Source organism: Hippoglossus hippoglossus, chromosome 4, assembly GCF_009819705.1.
Source record: "Hippoglossus hippoglossus isolate fHipHip1 chromosome 4, fHipHip1.pri, whole genome shotgun sequence".
Taxonomy (NCBI): Eukaryota; Metazoa; Chordata; class Actinopteri; order Pleuronectiformes; family Pleuronectidae; genus Hippoglossus; species Hippoglossus hippoglossus.
This window is the reverse complement of record NC_047154.1, coordinates 2,685,519-2,703,620: the sequence shown is the minus strand read 5'-3', so window position 1 is coordinate 2,703,620 and position 18,102 is coordinate 2,685,519. Positions and strand designations below refer to the sequence as shown.

General features: G+C 40.1%; 1 protein-coding gene across 1 annotated transcript in view; it reads right to left on the bottom strand.

Moving 5' to 3' along the window:
• The window catches only part of LOC117760528 (inactive N-acetylated-alpha-linked acidic dipeptidase-like protein 2), a 473,414-nt gene that overhangs the window by 273,609 nt on the left and 181,703 nt on the right, over positions 1-18,102 (bottom strand). The window contains exons 5-7 of the mRNA XM_034583636.1: positions 15,557-15,733; positions 12,214-12,391; positions 11,517-11,678 (exon numbers count right to left, since the gene is read on the bottom strand). Of these exons, the coding sequence (XP_034439527.1) occupies positions 11,517-11,678; positions 12,214-12,391; positions 15,557-15,733 (517 nt within the window). The remainder of the gene's footprint in view (positions 1-11,516; positions 11,679-12,213; positions 12,392-15,556; positions 15,734-18,102) is intronic.

Here is an 18,102-nt window from a genome sequence, read left to right as displayed (position 1 = left end):
AGGAAAATCCAACACTAAAATAACAAAGATAAAGTCTGAAATTCTGTAGTTTGATCTAATGGGCATGGCAAAACCAGACAGACTGAAATTAAAAAAAGATGATCCATGTGAGGATGCATTGTACCTCAATGTTATGACCAAGGGTCTTTTGTATACACCTCCATTCCTCTGAGTCTTGCAAAGTCAGTGTTGGCCTTTAAATCTTTTCTGAAGACATGCTTTTATTTTCAGACATTTTTATAGTGCTTTGCTGCGGTTTTATGTGTTGTTCTTTTATGATATCATCTCATGCTTTTATCTTCATCTTTGGAGTTTTATCATTTTGCATCTGTTTTGCATTGTAAAGCAGTTTTTTTTTTACTGCCACAAAGATATTTCTTTCTACCTTGATTGATTACTTTTCCATCAAGTGCAATATAATTCTTAACTTCAGTGATGAGTGTGAAGACACTTCCACTGATGGCGACGGCCTTTCTACCAGGAGCAGCGATGCTACAATCTGTAGCTTGGAACCAGTCAGCTCCAGGCTGTGATGACATATCAGCTTGTGGGGGAGACATCTCTCAAGAGCCCAAACAACCAGTGATGATGTGTCTGCTTGCATGACGTGATAACTCACAAGGGAAACCGCGGTCAATACTTTCAATATGCTGTGATAAAATGGTAAATCAAGACAGACATGCAGAAAAAGTATCAGCTTCATTCCTTTACTTACAACCTCATTTGACTTTTTTCACATTGCGAACCCACATATAAATATTTGATTCTCAGAATATTTTCAGCGGGGTCTTGATTTCATACAAATGGGAAACACCCACAGTTCAGTTGATTTGCAAGGAAGAGAAAACACATCAATAAAAGAAAGTAAATGTACAGCAAATAGTCTCCCTGACTGAATTTCCACTAACAATCATGTTTATGAGTGGGCCGTAATGGTGCTTCCACTAGCAAGGGGAGATGACAACTTTGAATGCAGCAATGGAATTTCCACCAGGACCAGTGATGTGTCAAAGCATACCAATGAGGTTTCAGATCAGGATGAAGATGTTTCTAGTCCATCACATTCCCATCGAAATGCAGGCTGTGTGAGCTAACGCATGTTCAGAATGAATTGTGATACAAAGGGTGGACAGGGTCAGAGATGTTTAAAACCTCAAGTACCCTGTGGATTTGACTTCTGTACATGATTAGGCGATGATGAGTGGATTGAAGTTGATTCTGCTGTAACACTGATGCACATGACTTCAGAGGCAAAATATGTTGTATGTGCAGAAGAGAAAAGTAAAGAGAAAATGAAAACAAGTCAAGAGGTTTCTTCGTTTCTCTGAGTAAAGGGTTACTCTAATATTCCCTCTCGTATGATGTAAACACACGTTGGATATTTAGTCAAACCAGAATGTGGCTGCATACATAAACACATATGGGGCATATCCCTGGTATCCGCTGTGCTGTAACCACAAATTTCGGATTGCGTTTCCGCATAATGAAGCTCAGCCTCGACTGAGCAGTACACATGCATTCTCAGCAAAAACCCCATCAACACTCTCCCCCGGTCACTTATTTATTCCTGCTGCTGCTGCAGCTCCCTCTTTCTTCTCTACTAATGCCGGTGTACACAAGCCACAGTTTTCATGATGCAGATGACTAGTCTTTGCATTAAATTTTGACCAACACTTGTTGCCCTTAGATGAATTATTTACTGTATCTTAGTCCACTGTTTCATCTGCGTCTCACTGATTGAGAAAAGGCAGAGAGGAGAGTTTGTTATTTTTTCTGCAAAAGACAATTACTTTCATTGCTTACCTGCAGCTTATTGGATGCAAGAGAACAGCCAACAAAGATGATGAAATTGTGTAAATAAATTGCCAAGATGTGACATGACATTTATACTTCCTTACAAATGCTGCTTGTATTGCTTTGGCCCGTGTTTAGACATGAAACTTGTTTCTCATAATCGGATAAAATCTTGATCCAGTTTAGTTTGATACATTGGACAGCTGCTCCACGCCGCACACAGGAAAATGCACTGAACTCTTCAGTTTCTCCTGAGGATGTGTATGTGTAAACGCAAATGTCCGTGTGAAAGCCTACGGAGCTTCTGCGGTTCTCCTCTGCCGGACCCCCGGTACAAAGTCTGCAGAAACTCCAGGGAGACGATGTGAGATAATGCAAAAATGAAACACAAACCCCAAATCACTGACTTCCACCTTCATGAACAGAAGGATTTCCAATTGTGATGCTGATCTCTATGACATGACAATAAAGCAATGGCTACAAAGAAAGAAACCAGAAAACTTTGTATCTAAAAAGTTCTATCATATAATTTACGATGGTTGTCCCCAGTTCTAATCCCTGCTACTGCAAACACTGACAGTTTGCATTGCATCAACTCTGTGTGCCATGGCCTACAATGCTCTCTCTCTCTCTTTATTTGTATTCACTTCCCGGACCCAGCTCACCCTTTCCATCTCCATTTGTTTCTTGCGTTCCCCTGTCCATGTACTCCCCTGACACACACACACACACACACGATCATCCTTTCATATCAGCGAGAAATTATTTCCACGAGAATAAAATATACCCTGTCAACATTCTACCACCAAACACTGGGACATTGCACATTAGAATAATTTAAATGTAACTGCTGCAAATTGCATAATATCTCAGTTCAGATGCTGTCTCACTTATTATGCCGAGGATTTGTATTCATCTATTCTGCATCATCTCGCCATATTCACAGTCTGATGTTATTGGAAACGCCAAATACAATGTTATTGCCTGTGGTGTTGTTTTGACAGCGGCTGACTTTCGAGCTCGCATCGCACACACATACAAGAAGCAGGCACCGAGATGCAGCTGGATGCGAGCCTGCACGCTGCACAGACGTCATGTGAGCCAGGTTAGCAGGAAAGCTCCGACAGCCAATTAATGTAACTGTGTTCAAATAAAGGGACGCTGGTTGTCAAGTTATTTAACCTGAGCGCTCATATGTTTCCAATCACATTACAAGTACAGAGTCATTGTCGATGTCGTGTCAGTGTCATTTTCTGAGTTTAATTGCCTAGCAGAAGAGTCTGTGCACTGTTCATTAACAAGTGCAGCATCAAAAGCCAGTCATTTTAAATGAAGCCGTTAATGTGGGAGAGAAAGAAGACAGCATCCGATTAGACGAGTGGAGGGAAGCTGATACACGTTTTTCCTGACTGCAAAGCTCTATTTTTTTTCAGTTTTGCTGAATTATATTTGTAAATATATTTGAATATAACTAAACAGAATCGTGTGATGGAAATGTTTTAACGAGATCCGGCCCAACTCACTCTGACATTTGAACAGACAAGGAAATGAAAGATGTGGGTGGTGTTGAGGAGAGCGTAACAAAAGGTGACATTGAGATATATTCTGACAAATATTAGGAGCCAATGTTTTTAGAGCCTGATGCATGCAAAGGACAAAGAGTCAGAGAACCTCGACCTCTGCAGACTTCATTTTGTCATCCAACACTCCAGCCAGACAAAATCCCTGAATCGAATCCATCAGTGATTTTTCTGATTAATCGTGCAACGCTCGGATCTATAAAATGTCAATAGCAATTTGTAACAAGTACAAAGTGACCTCTTGAAATGTTCTGTTGTATCAGTTGTCGCGTTGTCTGCTTGATGAATGGCTTACAAGATCAAATGATTACTAAAACATGATTAATGTACTGCTAATGGACAAATCAATTGAATAGCCATTTCAGTGCTAACTGCCATTTATGGCAATCTCAGTTTCTGATGTGCTATTTTCTTGGAAGGTATTCAAATGTTTTTTTTCACAAAGATATATGTAGGAACATATTTCTTTTTGTAATACATTTATGAGATGTATGTACTATTTTATGTTTGTTTTCTCTTTAGAATATGAGGAAGTACACCGGAGGTTTGACCTTGCATGCCTAAACTCCTGAACTATAACAAACAAAAACAGCAATTAATTGAGTAGAACCAGAGACATTCTTTTTATTTCATGCACCCAAAGAGAGAGCTGGTGAGCTCTTTCTAACTTCACACCCCATAATTTTTTATTTTTTTCAAATTTGCTGTCTGCAGCGCCAGTGGATGTTGACTCAAATTACATCACTTGAGGTCATCAAACATCACCTGCTCCCTCTAGTGTTTTTTTTTTTAAATCCACATTGCATCATGACCTGTAGATGAATGTTGTCAAATCGCCGTAGCTGCTCTTTAATCGACCCAAACTTATCTGGATGATTTATATAACCTGCAGAAGTGAGTAAACACTGTAACACATGCAGTGCAGTGTAATTTAATGTAACCACACTTACATAGGTGAGTCTTACTGTGTTCAACATATTGTTGAGGCTGTGTTCGTGAGAAGCTCATTCAACTCGGCGGCAGTGTAAAAGGAAGCAGGCTGTTGCTATGGTTACATGCAGTTTCACATACGTGGTAGTAATGACTGGAGCTCTCATTGAAGAATCTCGATGTATAATTATAAAGGAGATGTGAAGAATTATGTTCTTTCCCTTTTTAGTTTAGTGACCTTGAAATCCTCTGTATTATTAGATACTGGATTGTATCCTATAGGGGCTCATGTTAATCCGTCAATGGATGTCTGATGTAGAGAAATGCTCATGCAATCATGAAAATAAAGAAGTGACTGCAACCTAATCAGCTGATTTCGGTGATTAAAAGAGCTTTAATGAGAAGTCTGTAATCAGTAAAGTGAGCTGCAGTTAGGAGAGGCTGTATGGAAACCTGTAGACTGATGGATTATAGCTCAGAAACACGTGTACACCTACAGAGGTTGCTATGCACAAAGCTGCTCATCGAGACTGAGATGCTATTAATACTTTATGTTACATCCTCTCTCTGACTGGTGTCCATGACCACACTGAGAAATGTTTCCCATGTTCTTTCTGGTATTTGGTTCCTGTACTGGAGCCCTCACATCTAAGGCTACATCCGCACTCCTAAGTTTGCATTTGAAAACGCATCCACTCTGCTAAGCCTGGTGTCCACACTACCCCGGACTTTTAGAACCCCCTTAAAAAGAGAAATTTAGAAATGCAGCTGTCCCAGTTTTAGTTTGAAAACTCCAGGGCAGCTTTTTTAGTCTGGGCGGGCAGAAACAGGGATGTGTGGAAGCGATGATGTAGACACTCATAACCACTTGCTGATTGGGTCTTTTCGGTCACGATGTAGCCTTCGCTGATTCAGGTTCCTGTCAGATTACCCCCTTCCAGAAGAGGCATTAGCCTTGGCTACAGTGTGCAACGCAACGGGGATAATCAATTACAGGGATTGTTGACCCAGTTGTCTTTACTAACAGCTGTTGTGCAGTTAATTCTGCATTCTAGAAAAAAACACCCACATAGGAGTCGCCATTTTGCTATCCCTTCTTCTCATTTGTAGCCTAGCACTTTTTGCAGCTAACAACCGAATGCTGTGTACACCAGCACACACATGCCAAGTGTACATGAGGTCACTTAATTCAAATTTTCAGCTGTGTTAGTATGGGCAGGGATTCAAAGTGATACAGAGCCAAAACGCGTGTGTGGACCGAGATCTTTTTAGTTTGAAAACACTTCACCTGAAAACAAAGTAGTATAGATGCAGCCTAAGTCTCCCATACCACTCCCTTACATATCACCCTTATTAAGCCTGCTCACCTCCCCTCCATTACCTGTCCACTTGACTATCATTTCACATATAACTTTACCTGTTAATAAATCAATCATGTCACTGATTGATTATATTTCTTTTTGCAAACATTCTTTAAAAGTTAATATATGTCTCAATTTATGTTGGACCCTGTGTTTTCTTTTAAATGTTTTAAATATTTCTATTTTGTTGATTGTGGGGGTTATATTTAGATTTTTGTTTTTCTGTTTCTGTTTAATTTATCAGCCAACAAAACTGAAAAGTGAAATCCTCAAAGTCATAATATTTACACATTCTTGCATCATATGATTTAAATAAAGTCTTTTTTTCTCTTTCCTACTTTGTATAAACTTGAAATGGAGGCAAATATTGCTAGCCTTTGTATTGTGTTTAATGTGTGGTTAATATTACTGCTTCAAAGCCATATATGACGTTAACCTGGGCTTAAATCCTGAGTCGTCTGAGGAAACAAGCTCTTTGAGTGGGGAGGACAGTGAGAGATGAGGCTGTGTGCAGAGAGTGAGAAAATAGCTCCACCTCACTGATTAGTGCCTAAAGCGGCTGCACCTTCATAAAGCCCCCCGATGCCTTTACCGAGACATGACTCAGTAAAGTCATCTCACCAAGCACTCCTCCATTCAGCCTATTTTCAGCTGTTTGCTCTTCACAAACTTGTTTACGGGTAGTTCAGCTTCCTTGAAAAAAAAACTGAAAACCCTCAGCTCACTTGAAAGTGTTTGAAATGTCAGACCAAATTACAGTTTTTCATTTTATACTGGATAAAGTCAATTAGCAGCATAATGAGCTGGGAAGTAAACACTGAAGTGGAATGAACATTTCTGACTTGGAGGCTGTATTCAGTTATATCTTCTCCGACCAACCTGTGTGGGACACACTCAGGTTTTCTGAAATCACAGGTTATTTACTCCCTCTCTCTCAGTTCACACATTAAGGTCACCAAGTCCTCTATTCATTTGTGTTACAGGAAACACACTTTTGCAGTAACCATGGAATCAAACATTGAGAGAGGAGGCCGAATACATATCAACTGGAGGAAGGTACAAAATATCTCTCCAAGGATGCACTCAGACGTTTGTGGAGACAGACGTAGAGTCAACCGCCCCTGTTTTAGGTAGGACAGAGGTGAAGAGAAGACACAACAAGGGTCTGGCAAGACGAGCCAATGCATATTGCACAAATAAAGATATAGGACCAACTCATGACTTTGTACGGTTTTTCCAAGGACATCTCCGATTTCAGCTTTGCAATACTACTTTTAACTTGACAACATCTGCAAGGTTCAAGCAGATGCTGTTTATGGTTCTGCTGATTCTCCCTGATGCAACTGGTCCTGACAGTTGACTTCTACTAAAGACATCATCCCTCTCCAAAGGGTTAGGGTTAGGGGTTAGGGGTTAGGGTTGCAAAGCTGTCTACCCTGAGACTCCAAAAGTGTTTGTGGACTCAAACACTTCACCAACCCCTCCATCAGCATAGTGATGAGTAGACAATGAGTGAAGGTTCATTTTTCGGCGAACTATCCCTTTAATTAATTGGAGAAAATAAATTCTAGGCCTACACATATCCTGCATATGAAATATGTTATGTTTCACATCCAAATAAATAAAATACAATGAGACAATATAGACAACAGTTGTTGAGCGTGTTGACCAAAAAGGTCATTTTGTGGTTAGCAAGGGTCTAGAAGTGTTCCATAGATGGAATCATAGTTCCTGTGAGGCAGTGTGTTGGGGTGTGATGTTTAACAGTGGGGGGAGGCAGTTTAATGATATAATGGTCAGAATGGCAGAATTGTTGTATCATTTCAAAAAAAGCTGATTGGTTGAACCAGAGGAATATATCAGGTCCCCAATGAAAATGCACCACTTCCCTGGAAGTACCAAGACAGTATAATTGTATTTCAGGTCAGTCATGATTGGAAAGTAAGAGACTGCTGGTAGTCGTCTAAATGTGATACACAAAGTTAACAAGTAAGTAAGCAATAGCTCTAACAAACATTTACCTCCGTGATCAATTTGACTGTTCAAATGAGGTCCGTGTTGGCCTTTCTTTTGTTTATGCAACAGCATACGTCTTCATTTAAAAAGAAGAGCGGTCAGGGAACACAGCTGCGCAGCAACAAGACTCCAACCATAACAAGATAGTGATCCATGCTGTTTGTTGTTCTGAAGCCAGCACAGCAAGATCCATATCGACCAGATAAAGCCATATCAGCTAGACAGAGATTTGTCGTCGTGAGAAGTCTTCCAGCCAGAATCAGTGACAATTACAGCCCAGGGGTCTTATGAGCAGCATCAAAAGGATTACAACCCCACAAAGAAATTCAAACGACTCGGATTTTGAGATATGTGTGGGGCTGTATGCAGAGAAACAAAAAACCATATAAATGAAGATGCATTCCACTCCAGCTGTAACAGTGAATTCATTATTAAAGCACAATTAGCAGGAGAAATAAGTATTAGACAGGAGAACATACTAACAGTGGGAAACCATCTTCCAGGGATTTGAACTTAATCCAGTTTCTTTCAAAGTAGCTCTGCACGCTCATCCCCCTCTTTGAAGTGTAAATTCAAGGAGTATCAGTTGCACAAAGTTTCTACGGTGGCAAGTTTGAAAAAAAAAAAAAAGAACAAAGTTTTGACTTGACATTGTATTAAGGGATGGAAAAAACACTGTAGGTCCTTTGTTTGAGAAACAAAAAAGTATATAAAATATAAAATCATTAACACAGATTATCTATCTGTGCCAGGGACTCTGTTCTGAACAATACACGTGTTGATCGTTATTCCCTGAATAAAAGCTATACAGCAGCAGACATAACGATCACTTAATGCCGGAAAATGGCAGAACACTATACGGCAATTAATTCACACCGAGATATTTCCCCTGTCTAGACATGCAAAGCTGTTCAAATATGCTCCCCCTCCGCCATCACCTCCTTACTCTTTCCCTGTCTTGACAGCTCCTTCCATGTGTCTTTCACTTCGCCTCTGTCTCGCTTTTACTTCTCGCCTGCCAGACTCAACACCCAGTTGCTCAGGCAGCCTTATTTGTCAATTTCCTGTGCCTGATACAGTGAGCAACGAGGGGAAAGTGAGTGGGTGTGGAGCGTTGTTGGTGCAATGAGTCAAACCATTTGCAGCGTTGTTCCTGTGAATGATTATGTCTTCAAAATCTCCCACTTGAATTATATTATTGATCTTTCAACCTGGAATGAAATGAAACTGATTAAGTGTACTGTCTGGTGATGAACTTAAAAAGTAAATGTGGCTCAAACGTAAATTCTGGAGTCAAACCAAACGAACTTACACATTCATCTACCATTCAAAACAGATGAGGATACAGCCACAGTGAAGACTTTCTGTCAGGTACAAGATTATACTTTGTTTGATTATACTTTGTTTGGAAAAAAGAACCAAATCTTTCATAATTTTGTATTTGAGACTTGCCTGTCAGATTTCCTGTTTCTCAGTGAATGCAAATACTCGGCAGGTGATGTAAAGCCAATGAAACTCAACGCTTCCTCCTGAGTTTTGTCAACTTCTCCTTTATAGTAGTAGGGAAAAGTCCAGTGTTAAATTTTGCTGACGAATGCTTGACATCAAACTGAAGCCATTTTGTTTGTCTTACAGAGACGAACAGCGAGTGGACCATGAGAGGACATCTATCTCCTAATTCCAGTGTGTATGTCTGTACTGAGAACTGTTCATCTCATTGGCTTCCACACGTGGCATCTGTGTATTAATGAGGGCCCAAGTGTTGAATTTGGTGAGATTTGGACACACCATACATTCAATATTAGCCTAATATAAATTGATTTAACAGGCGACCAGGGCTCTGAAAATGCAGCGGCAGAACTCATCATCGTAAGATGTGTTGTCAATCACAACAACAACAGTGCATTCATGACAATGAACGCAACTGCCCATGCTTCCAGATATTTATAGAATACTCTGTTAATAGGAGACTTTTCTGTATGTGAGTATTTGTTTAGACCTCTCAGTTGGTTTGTGATAACATTTTGTCATTTCTTTCTTTGTCACAGAAAAAGTGAACCACACCACAGGTTTGAAAGTGCCAGAAATCAAGGTCTCAGTTTACATATCCCCCACATTGCTCTCCACGTACTGCCTTTAGATTGTTAATACATGTTGCTACTGCATGTATATCACTACTACATATTAGGTGCATATGATTTTAAATTAGTAAAAAGCTCACATAATCCATTTCTTGACTGAACATTCAGTGTTTTATACCACTTTATCACACAAAACAAACAATATGTGTGCAAAGTACACGCGACCACAGCCATGACCTGGCCAATCGTAACGTTGGACTGGACCCTTCTGTGGATACTAACCTCTAATGAGCTAATTTAATCCTCTGTATTGTGAAAAATGTGGCTTATTGTGCAGTGTAGGTCAACTACAGGCCACCATAGTACAAGGGTACAACATAATGTGGGGCTATGTTGCTACAGTTTACACAGGTCTGACACAGTGCTGACAGAGGGCACGGATATATGATATATTAATTAACTGAGGATTAGTAGCTGGTGAAAATAACCATTTAATTTCATTAGTATCTCTCTCTCTGTGTCATCCATCATCTGACACAAACACTCTATTATCCTCACAGATGGCAGAGATGCAGTGTGTGTGGGTCTTGTGTGATTATAGATGGGTGTGTGAGGTGGTGGTGGGTGGTGTTTCTGGCACCCTGAAATGTAAATGCGAGAAAATAAATAATGAAGAGCGGCGAAAAACTCAGAGGGAAACCATGGTGACATGATTGTCTCAGTTCAGTGGCAAAGCCAGTTATCTCACAAAGACACATACAGCCCGGCATCCCATGATCCTTTGGCTTGGAGAAGGCAGCGTTCAGGTTGATAGAGGTTTGTATCATTGTAAAAAAAAGATGTGCCACCTGGTATGTAGCCTTTATCTCTTGTTTCCATTCTTTCCCTTTTTTATATCAGAGTCTTCCCCTCTATCTTTATCCTCCGATAAAAATAGATCAGCACCTGGCTACAAGAAAACAGGTCAGACTTGATAATGGTTATCTTGTATCTCGGGCCATCAACCTATAATCTGTTTGCTTTCATACGTCTCTCTCCTTTGAACAACAGCTGAACTCATCACCATTACATCAGCATTATTTCACTTTTCCAACAACATCTTCCTGAAGTCTCCTGACATTTTGTATTTCTATATTTTGTCTTTTCATGCCTGTGTCAGTAGTCTTCACCTGGCCCATTTTCTCCGTATCACGTTCGCCACAAACATGCGACAAGTAAACACCTCCTGGCTGTTGCTAGGTTGTCCACTTACCAGAGGGTCAGAGGTTCAATCCCACTCTCCCCCATTCCACCTGCCTACCAGTCTGAATTTAACCCCAAATATCCCCTAATGGCTTTGCCGCCAGTGTGTGAGATATAGAGAAAAAGTGATGCATATAGATGCACTATATTAACGTGTGTATGGGTGAACGGCAAAAAACTGTACCATAAAGAAGAGCAAATACAAAGTCAATTCTTTCTAAAATTATCCATATGAGCATTAGGGCATGATTTAAAAAATGTAAAATAGCAGTGGTTGTTCGTTCTATGGAAATTGTCTAGAAATTAAGGTAATGGCAATTTGCACAAAGAGGTTATTTGAAGTAAAAATTTTAAATCCATCCTTGTGTTTCAATTGAAAAACTCTTTGCCACCATGATTCGAAAAGGGTTTAGTGTGAGTACCTGCATTTGTCTTCAATCTGTCTGATTAAAAGTGTAATTTCGGTGAAAACTATTATTTTTCAATCTATTTAGCATAAATTGAGAACTTACTTCTGAAGAGCATCTATCTTTTCGGCTGTGATTCCTTTAAGCAGCTCCTCCAGCAGGTCTGAGCTGTCGGATGGGGGCACAGGACGTTTGACGCTTTGCGTGTGAGTGAACCAGCCAATGAGGAGACCCAGGACAAAAAGCCCCACTGCAGCCAGGAAGTACCTGGAAGAGAATGTGGGAGGGGTCAGTTATAGTCTATTATTACTCGCTGTTTCAGGTACTTTAAAGGTAAGATGGTGCTTGTGCTTGATTTGCAAATTTGACATTTGACATTTGACAGGGTGCTATTGCCTTTTCATAGCAGCTGAGTCAGTGTTGGGGCAAGTCACTCAACACCTGAGGGCATCATTCAGGCCTTGAACTCAGTGGTGCTTAGGTGGGTAACAAACAACCTATCCATCCTTACAAGTGCTGTGTCAAATTGATCGATTTGTGGGGAAGGTGCGAGAGGTACTGCCACTATGTGTAAAGGAGTGTGCACTCCTTTAATGACAATGCATGGGGTAACAGAAATACACCCATCAGCCTGAACAATCGGTGGTGTGATTGGTTTTAATGAGGAGCCTAAATATACTGGCTAGACCAGGGTTGGGAAACCTTTTGTTCCTGTCAAGGGTCATCTGATTTTTGTAATATTTGATTATTTGTCGTAAATAATTGGTCATGCAAAAAACTACATCGGCCGTCCCTAAATTACCTGAGCAGGAAGCAGTGGAGTCGTCTTTGACCTTTATGAGCAGGAGCCCTGGTAAAGTGGGAGATGTAGTTAGGATCTTCTTGGAGTCGTTCAAACCGACCATGTGGTGAAACCGAAACTGAAGGCTGGATGGGTTCCATCAGCTCGGGGTCAGGATCAGGGCCAGGGTCTGAACATGCTGAAAGTGACAACCATTAACAACCTGTAAAATCTGTTGTTAATATGATGGGGTTATTTTGTTACTTCCAAAATGTATTTTCTCCAGAGCACGAAGTCTGGTAATCCTCTAATTTTAATCTAGCACAATAATCCGGTTTGTTGCTTTATGTGAAGATGGCTTTAAAATGAATTCCATTACCTTTGTCTTTAGCACTACTGGTAAGTGTTATCATGCTAACATGCAGAACGAAGATGATAATCATGGAAAACTACACTTGATAAACATCAGTATGTTAGCATTGTCACACTGAGCATGTCAATGTGATGACTCTATGAAAACTCCCTTGGTTATGCTGAGATAATAGTGATTTCAGAATTCTTAAATTCACAATACGAGTTTCATAATAATGATCGACTTGTGAGATCAAGTGAAACCAAAATATTAATCAAAGCACAGCCTCTATGGTCTTTTCTTTCAGAGAAACAGTTGGAGTTGGTTCAAACTTACCAAACTCCTACTGCTGTGGGGTAACTGTAAATGGGAAATGGAGTAAATACTTAATGCCGAGTTTTGAAACGATCAGCCCACTTGCTTCAGAAGGCATTTGTGAGGATAGAACTCTGCCACTGATACAGAGCTCCAGGCACAATTCAAAGCTGAGGAACTCAAGTCTAGCTTTAGGATACTTATGAAGTTTCTCTCTTTTGCAGCTGCTGTCAGTAGCAAACTTCTCACATTGAATGCAGCATTTTTTTCGCAGTGACACGTCTCAAATCATGTGTGAGAGGTTGGGAATAATTTCTCTACAAAACATATTTTAGGATCATCAAACGCATGAGACAGAAATTAGTTTTGGCACGATTCTACGATTCAAAAAACAAAATTGACCGACTTCAGCCTAACTGACACAAAGTATCTCTGTATCAAATGTGCATCATAAACATGGTAAATAATGAATAGATCTGGAAGGATCATGCACAACATGCTCAATCTGTTACTTGCTGTAACAGATTCTTAACATGTTCTTAAACCAATCCTTATCACACTACGTTACGTCACACCAGTAAGTGCTATAATACAAACTGCACCATATAAATCAGAATTTCATATTGTCAACCTGATGGTTTGAGTAATATTTTTGCTGTTAGGAGCAGTTAGAGTCTCATTAATGTTTCATAAATGATTCACATTTCCATCATGCTAAGTGTCAGGACATTAGTTAGACAATATTTATTTACATTTAATGAGTTTTAATTGTCCTATTAGTCGAGCAAACAAATCACCTCTTTATAAACACGTCAAGTAAGTTATATTTCAATGTGCATCTCATTAAATGGTTGGTATCGCAATTTCTTTTTCACCAAAGGATTTTTTTATCAATTATAGCAATGACAAAGTCTGGATAATTTGTGTTTGGATGCCAGGGAAATTGAGCAAGTAAAATTTGTAATCTGTTGGTCACTATGCATACACTATCAATGGAGGCATGTAATTAATTTGAATACAATGGGCCCTCAAATTACATTTAATTATGGTTGTGGTCCTTGATTATGATTGGCTAAGTCAAATTTGAAGCCGTTGCGAAACATTCTATAAACACAATTCTGTGACCACATTACATCAGTGTAAATTGTTTCTGAATGTCAGATTTTGTTGCTGCCACTTGAAGCGGCACTGTACAAATATCTCTTAACTCGCTGATGCTGGACTTAAAGGGGTAGTTCACCAATAAATTAAAATGATCTAATTATCTACTCACCACTATGCCGATGGAGGGGTTGGTGAAGTGTTTAAGTCAACAAAACACTTCTGGAGTCTCAGGGATAAACAGTGTAGCAGCCCAATCCAATTCATTTGAACACATTAGTGACCTATCTTCAGACGTAATAAAACAACAGAAAAAACATAACATGCCTCCATACTGCTCGTGTGGTGTCATCCAAGTGTCCGGAAACCCCAACATTCATATTCGACTCGAAAAAAGGTCATTTCCATCGTGGTTCAGGTCTAAAAGTCCACCAGAAGTGGCTAAGCCAGCAGACATTATCATTTCTGACGGTCCCTGAAGGCACCTCGACTGAAGATATCAGCAGACATTTAGGCTTAAAACTTGGTGTAAATAACGCAGCTTTGAGTCAAATGTGGCGGGGCCTTCCGGGCACTTGGATGAAACCACATGAGCAGTATGGAGGCATGTTATGTTTAGTTTTCTTTAGTTTTCTTTACGTCTGAAGATAGTTCACAAATTTCTTCAATTGTATTGGATTTGGCCGCAACACTTTTTACCCCTTGACTCCAAAAGTGTTTTGTGGACTTAAACACTTAGCCCACCCCTCCGTAGGCTTAGTGGTGAGTAGATGATGAGTGAATTTTCATTTCTGGGTGAACTATCCCTTTAAGGCAGTATTTAGCTTAGCATTGCCAGACCAATTAAAATGTGCATATGAGTCTGCAAATGAGTCTGGAACCTCTCAATTAATTTACAATTTCAAACAGGCATTATCAACGGTCACAAGCCCAAACGCCTCCGGATGTAATTGAATAGACCTACAATCAATCAGCGCAACGTAACATGTGATGATGTGATGGGTGACAGAAAAGTGTAAACAGGCACAGGCGAGCACAGTCTACATCCGAGTGCTGCAGTTTTTGCCATAGCGAATTAAACAGACCTCATCACATCAGCAGCCATCTTGGTTGTTGATGACGACGGTTCAGTGAGAGAAAGATTAACGGTTGTGACTGACCAAACCGGTCTAAGGATGGATGTAAATCTGTCTGAGCAAACCCATTTGTGAACAAACGTGACCTCACTGATTGGTCTGGTCTTCAGGCTGGTCAGTAACAGGGCATACTATAAATGTGAATCATCCCCACAGTCTAGCTGGTGTCCAAATTACAATGAAAAAAGAAATTGGACAGTCGCACAACTAAAAGGCATCTTTCCAGTGTCAAAGACCTTGTTGCCATTTGTTTTTTTATGGAACCTTAAAATCTCTATTTTGTGACCATTGTATAAAACTCTGCTCTGCAAGTCTGCTTAACGATGACCTGTAGCTGTTCTTAAATCACTTAAAAGGCCTATCGGAGCTTTTTGCTTTATTTTACCACATTGGCAGATATCTTAACTGGCATTGAGTTTATAGGAAATTGGGAGAATATACCAGTTCAACCAAATCCTACCTGATCTCTGGCAGTCTATATGTTGCATCTGCATTCGGTCCATGCTTGGTCCTGGCTCCTGCAGCTCCTCCTTGTCCAGGTCCCAGTCAAGATCCAGACCTCCAGAGCAGTGCAGACCCTCACCGACCAGTGGGCCACCCTGGGCGTCACACACTTTCCTGTATGCCATGATGTCACCTGGGAACACATACATCAGATTTTCATTTACACAGATTACACCCTGGGTTCATGGAGAAACAAACATTAGACCCCACACACGTTGAAAGTCAAAGTCTAAATCTCAAACACTGTCACATGTCCTCTGTTCTCTGTTAGTGAATAACTGGTTTCATTGCAATTGAAATTGCATCCTTTCATTTCCTCGTAATTTTCCTAAAGGACAGCCATTTATCATATTTGAATCAATGAAAATTCAAAACAGCAAATGTAGGGTGTGACCAGTGTTGCATGATGTACGATAATTAGATCCTTTTGTGACACATATTATTGGTGTCACTGGTATCAGTTGTTATTTGGATAGTAAAATATGGATCACATCTGTATTTAGGCATCTCTTCTCACGTGACGTCTTTCCAGCAAATGATGCTTGTGATGATGAACATGACCATCACGTCATGATGCTGTGACTCGTGTTGACTGCTTAACACAAGTTCTTCCTGTCTTATGTTTCAAATTAAGAGCCTTGAGCCTTGAAAAGGATCGTTTCTCTACACTGAAACGCTTTGGAATCTTGACATAGCTTCCAAGTGTTGGTATTGAGCATCCCATCCTTACTCTGGTTGTGTACAATGATTTTTCTCAAAATACGATACTTCAACATTTCCCATCTGGCAAAGCTGGGTGTGACTACAACAAACCAAAACAACAGTAAATTTCTTAGGATTGGTTTTAGCCTAAACCCAAACAGTTACACAGTTTTTAGACCGACAGTTGCAGTTTTGAAAAGAGAAATTATGTGGTTTTAATAAAGAATAAAAGTCAATGTAGTGTGCTGTCAATTGATGTTGATTGATGTTGTGCAACATGCAACTTTTTTTATGGACAACAACTAATTATCGGGGGGGCTGCATCCTAAACATTGACTATAAACAGCAAAAAGACCGTACCATCACTAGCCTTTTGTAACACAACAAATTGAAAACATTAATGGAGTGGAATTGTTACGTATTAATTGTGAGCTAAATTTTATCTAGGCATGAAGTTCATTCCAGGCAGTGTAATATCAGTGTGGATATAATCCACCCGGGTCAGATTAAGACTTCTCATTGAACTCTAGGTAATGGATGTTGCATTAGTGCTGGATATAGTAGAAAATGTGATAAATGTGGTTAAAAGCTACTTGAGCTAAGTGACTGACCCGAGCCTCTTAGCACATATGAAGACTAAAAGCACCGCAGGGTGCTGCGCACACTGCATTTACACGCATTAATGCAATAAAGGAACTGGAGTTAGATGAAGGCATATAGTTAAGTACTAGCTCTTGGAAAAAGATAGAAGTACATAACATTTGTTGCTAGGGGATGTGGCATGACGTAGGAGATGGTGAATGTAGGTTGCTGTTTTGTATTACATAGTACAACCAGCTCCTAATCAACAACATTATACCTCACCAGGGGACATTTGGTTTGGGTCTCACCACAACAGCCAGAGACAAACCATTCCTTTTCAGCATTCTTTATTTCTTCCAACACATGTGAGCAAACATAAATGAAACCAACATGTATATTCCCCCACAACCTTTTCAGGTTTCTCGGCTCAGCCTCTTCCAGGCTCTCCTCATGTGTCTGTCTTCATCCCTTGTGTGTCTCCTGAAGTCTCTCTCTATCCTTGTGTCTCAGTCCTTCCCTTTCTCTGGCAGCGCCGCTGCTGCCTTTTTAATCCAGGGAGAGTTGAATGGCCAACTAGTTTTAGCTTTGCCAATCACCTCTCCCTGGTTCACCTGGAGGTGCTCACTGAGCCACCTCCACAACCTTAAAACTGCAGTGAAATGAATCCTGTTCAGTAGATAGATGATTTATTTAAATGAGAAACCTGCATTTTTCAAGATTGCCCTTGAAGATGCAGGTGAGTTTGGGATGTGGCACATATAAAGACACATAACTGTCAAAAGAGAGTGTAGAACTCATAATGTTGTATACACCAATATTGTATTCATTGGCACATACATGTTGTTTTACCCACTTTCACCGTGAGCTTGTGCATTCAAATATGGGTGTGGGGAAGAATAAGTACCCCTAAATTAATCTTTAGAGTTAGTGCTCAGTTGATATGACGTTAGTTACCAAATAACAACTATTTATACATAATGATAGTAGCACATTTTACACAACACTGTCTGTTATTCCCTCCTCATTTCCCTCAAGGAAATCATGGTGGCTTTCTTTTCCCTGTAGAGCTGGCCCTGAACCAAAAAACAGTTGTGTTTGGAAGATACCAACTCTCTCACTTTCTTGTCCTTGACCTTTGTACATGGTAATTGAGAAAGGCAGCCTGACAGGGAACCGCCAACTGACAAAGGTGAAGGTAAGCGCATCATTGTTATCATG